We start from the raw sequence: 4,813 nt of genomic DNA on the forward strand, positions 1-4,813 counted from the left end.
TGGAGCATGAGAAGGCAAACAAACCCTGTGGGTTTTCTGACTTGTTTTTCTTAGGGAGCTCTAAGAGAGCATTTGCAATTGCTGGGAACAAATTCCTAGAAATGAGAAGCTGTTATTATTCATAATGCAATGCCTTCGCCGGCAGAGCTGGGAGGACTGTGCCGTGCCGGGCAGACACCTCGCAGGCGCTGCCTGTCCCCGGGACATCGGCCACCCCTGCAACAGCAGGAGAACAGTTTTCGGGATGAGCTGCTAGGAAAACTCACTCGCCTGGTACAGGGCGCAGGTCTCCTCCATGTGTGCAACTTCTCTACCACTTCTCTAAAGCGGATGATTAATTTAGAAGCCTAACGAGGAACTGTCTGAGAAGGGGCTAATCCCATTTAGCCAGGCAGGTTGTCAGTGCCTGAACCACGCGGCGACCTGGGCGCTTAAAACAGGTTATTCCAGGCGTTTTCCCAGCAGCGTGAGACAGAGCGCGCGGGGCCGTGTCCGAGGCAGGGCAGCTCGCGTGGCGCGAGGGGACTGAGCGGGGCTCGTCTGGAGCATGGTCACTGCATCGTACTGCAGGTAGCACCCCAAAACGCAAACCGGGGTCCCCTCTGTGTCTCTAGGGAAGCTTTCTGGGAGGACAAACAGGCTGTTTATTAAAAGGCGGGGGGAAATCATCCCTGTTAAAATGCAGTGTTAAAATTGCAGTTAAAAAATGACAAAGTCAGGAAAAGCAAACGTTTATAGTTGCAAAACCAACACTGCACATCCTGTTTGTTTTACAGCCACATCGAACATCCTGTGTGTTTTATGGTTTACATTTTACAACGTAAACAGTCATATATTAAGCTACACAGTTAACCAAGAGAAAAACACGGGAGTAAAAGAAATGCCACGTGCGAAGCAAGCAGGTCGGTACAGCTGCTGACACCAAAACGTCGGCATTTGTGGGCTTTATGTAATTTTTACTGTGCAACCCTCAACGCAGTTGTTTTCATTTCATTTCCGTGGTACTCTCCCCCTTAAAGAAGAGTGAAGGGGCGAGATCGCCTGTGATTAATAATGTCAGCGTTAAATGGTCCTGATTAGCCTTTGAAGTTCACACATGTTTCACTGGGGTCAGCAGGTTGGGGAAGAGGGTCAGTTCCCGGCGCTGCTGACGGCTTTGCGCAGCGCTGGGTTATCACTGTGTCACCCTGCCAGAGCCCGGCTCTGCCGCGGCACCGCGGCGGCACCGCGGCGGCATCGGCGCGCTTGCTTTTGGAAGTTCGAAATTTCCAGAAAATTACGAACGCCGCAAAAATTCTGAATTTTTCACAGCGTTTTAAGCTAGTAGCATCAGCCTGCCTCTCGAGTCAACCCCATAAAGCTCCGCCTGATTTAGCTGTGTCAGGATCGCACTTTCTGTACGGCTTTTAGGTGGCATCAGGACAATTGACTGCACGTGAAAACCTGCTCTTTAGAGGCTTGATGCATGATCATTTTCAGCAAGACAGATACACCCCTCCTCCCTCTGCACCCTTCTTCAGGACCTTGTCACAGCCCCCCTCGCTCCCCAAACTGCTGCTGCTTAAAAGACTGGCGGGTTAAAAACCACATTTGATGATACAAAGTGGATTCTTTTACCTGTGGTATTAGGAGGAGCCGATGGCACTAAACCTAAAAGGATGTAAAACTCTATCTTCCCTTCCTCCAGCCAGCAAGGTTTGTTTATTTTTCCGTGACTTTCAGTTTGGACAGTGCAACCCAGACAGGTCCGTATTTTTATACGCATTATCTAAGCACTCATTTGCCTGGCAGGCTGGAAGGGCCCTTGTGCTAAGTTATTAAATGCACTGTGGTAGATAACTGTGTACTTCCCACTTCTGCATTCTCAATACACATGAATTAAGATTTTCCAAATAAAATACTTCATCTTTTATACGGCTGCCAAAGCCAGCTTGGAAAATAACGACTCTATGCAACCTGTTTCTGCGAGCTGTATGTACCACGCGCAGCAACAGCCAGGCTGAAAATCCCACAGCGCTGCCTGGAAAGTTCCTGGGCAGAAAATAAAAGGTTGGTGGCATCCAGCAGAAAACGACTGCGCAAGTCAGAGGCTGCTTTTCCAAGAGCAGGGAAGCACGCAGGCAGCCCCCCTCCCTCGATATTAAACTCTCCCCCACCCAACTGCACCAGCAGCACAAAATAGATGTTGCTCCTCGTTATTAAATTAACTGCGACAGCCCAACCAGCATCCCAGTCCAGACACACAAATTCAGCGTCGCGGGCCCACCTCTGCCCAAAACCCACGCAGAACATCTCTCTTACATGTCCAAAGGGATCCAGGTGGTTGTTGGTGAGTTTTAGCTTCTGAAAGGACACCAGCTGCCGCATCCAGTGTGCTCCCGTGGCAGGTGAGTCGGGGTGCACGTACAGCCGCCCCGGCATGGCCGGCTCTGCCTTCCCGGCCACCATCCTGCAAACACAGCAGTTACAGATTGCGTCACCTCGGCAGCGGTCGCCAGCCCGGACATAGGAAAGCGTTTTGTCCTTGAACTCACCCCAGCAACCCTCCCGCCAGCCCTGGAGGACACGCTGGGCACGGGGGCTCGGAGAGGCTCCTGCTGCTCGTGGGGTTTCAGGGCTCCTCGTTTCAGCACGGCAGGCTGGCAGAGTAACCTCATCTCTGCTCCCCCACGGCATTTCGTCGGGGCAGTGTCTCTACATGGCAATTGTGTCAGCGTTGGTCAAGGAGGAAATCTCGTTTGGGTTTTTGGAGAGGACGAAGCCTTCAAAGGCCATTCTGCAAGGGGAGATGGTCTCACGCCCTTCCCCAGGAGAAGGGACCTGCGAGCAGGAGCAGGTACCGGCGCGGGTGCACCCTCCGCAGCCATGCAGGGCTCCCGCAGCCCCTGGCCGGGCGGCAGCTCCGGAGGGAAGGGGCTGCTCCCCGCTCCGGAGCTGCGTGCTGGCACACGGTGCTGCCCCTCGCACCCTTCTGCCAGCTCCCCTTGCCCCCACACCACCACCACCAACTCGCACGGACACAAGACCCAGCCACGAGACATCGCTTAATGGCAACTCCCCCATTACTGTGCATTGTTCTCCTCTTATAAAACACCAATAAAAGCAATATTACCAAAAACAACAGAGACTTTCCAGCAGCAATAAAATGAAAAGGGGAAACAGCTCTAGGGCTGGCAAAAGCTAAATTAAAGAGACTTAACAACTATCCATCATCTAGGGCTTAATGGTTAAAACACAAAGTGGCCGCCACGCCGCAGAGGCCCTCAGTCCGCTCCTCTTACCCAGCGGCACTCCAGGACAAAAGCGAGCAGAAAAGGGATTTTTTAAAAGTAGAGCAGCCCTCATGTGCAAGTAAATTAATACGGTTTTATAGGATGTCACCAGGCTCGTTCCCGTTAAGATGACTACGAAGTTTTCCATTGCTCGTCTTTTCACCAGGCAGCAGCGGGTGGAAGGGTTTGGGCAGAGCACAGCGAACGGTCGCCGTGAGGGAGGCTGCTGGGCGCCTTTGGGGTAAAAACCGAAGGAGAAAGCAACATGCTTCCTTCGTCAGAAAGCAGAAATCATAGCTGCCTCTCAGGTAGGTAACTTTACTATCAAAGGCACAGGGAAGGGAAGAATAAGAAGAGAAAGAAACTCCAGAGGAAGGATGAATTAAAAGAAAAAAACTCTAAACTGGATCTGGCATTGGACTGCGACGGGGGGAATCGCTGCTCCCTTCGTCTGCCGCATCAGCGTGGCTGAACCAGGGCTTTGAGTAAACCACCCCACGTCTCGCTTTACAGCTGATCGCCTAAAAGCAAAACATTACTATAGAAGAATTCAAAGCTTTTCCCGACTGATGTAGATACTAATTTTTAAGGCCAAAATGGACATTAGATCATCTAGTCCAGCCTCTGGTATAACGCAGGCTGTGGCTTTACCCTCTTACACCTGCACACGGCCAGATAACCTGTGCTTGGCCTAACGCATCTCCTCGGAAAAGACACCCAATCTTGAGCGCTTCGGAAACGAACAATCCACCATCTCCATTAGCAGTTTGTTCCAGCAGTTAATCACCCAGCCTGTTAAGGATATTTTATTTTACATTTGTCTGGTTTTAACTTCCAGCCGTTGGCTCTTGTATCTATTGCTGCTCCACCAGAGAGAGCTCTGGGATGTTGGCATCGCTCCCATGGGAAGGTATTTATGCTGGTTTCTGAGTTTGCACAGCAAATGGTTGATCCAATTGCAATTTTCATATGGAAAAGAAGGCAAACAGAAATGTTCTCTTACCATTTATTGTCACAGAATTTATACCGGTGGTCGTCAGCCGGGACGATGTCGATCAACAAGATGTACTTGGTCTTGGGGTTCATTCCGGTCACTTTAACCTTGTAACTAGGAAACATCCTCCTTAGGAAAAGCAAAGGGTTAACACGTTAGCGACCGACCTGGAGCAGTGCTGGAACCGATGGAAACTTGGAGTGGCACCCCAAAAGGCAGATCCACCATGTAATGAATTCATGCTACAAATGAGCTACAAAACATTATTGCTGCTTATACATCACCTGAATTAAACTCACTCTTTATACCAGAGCATGGGCTGCACAGGGCTAGTGCAAAACGGGGCACAAATATGGATCAGCGTATATAGAGGGGGGTTATGGGCCAGTGCCAGGAAAAGGTGGGTGTAGAAAGAGATACAAGGGGGTCAACACATCCCTCCTTAGTGGAGGCTCGGACAGGGAGCCCTCACTACCCCAGGAGGCTCCACGTGGCTTACGGCAGCCTCAAAAACGCAGATTTCCTGTTGCCATGAAAGTGCACGAAA

The 4,813-nt window shown here is 50.8% G+C and overlaps 1 protein-coding gene across 1 annotated transcript; it reads right to left on the reverse strand.

The window, feature by feature from the left end:
* Nucleotides 1-2,301: 2,301 nt before the first annotated feature.
* On the reverse strand, nt 2,302-4,395 carry LOC104074349 (T-box transcription factor TBX4-like; the record flags this gene model as incomplete). Its single annotated transcript, XM_009574431.1, has 2 exons — nt 2,302-2,449; nt 4,276-4,395. Coding segments are annotated over 2 exons (268 nt in total), but the record flags the coding sequence as incomplete, so codon positions are not given.
* Between the last annotated feature and the right edge of the window lie 418 nt (nt 4,396-4,813).

Source organism: Fulmarus glacialis, unplaced genomic scaffold (genome assembly GCF_000690835.1).
Source record: "Fulmarus glacialis isolate BGI_N327 unplaced genomic scaffold, ASM69083v1 scaffold31233, whole genome shotgun sequence".
NCBI lineage: Eukaryota > Metazoa > Chordata > Aves > Procellariiformes > Procellariidae > Fulmarus > Fulmarus glacialis.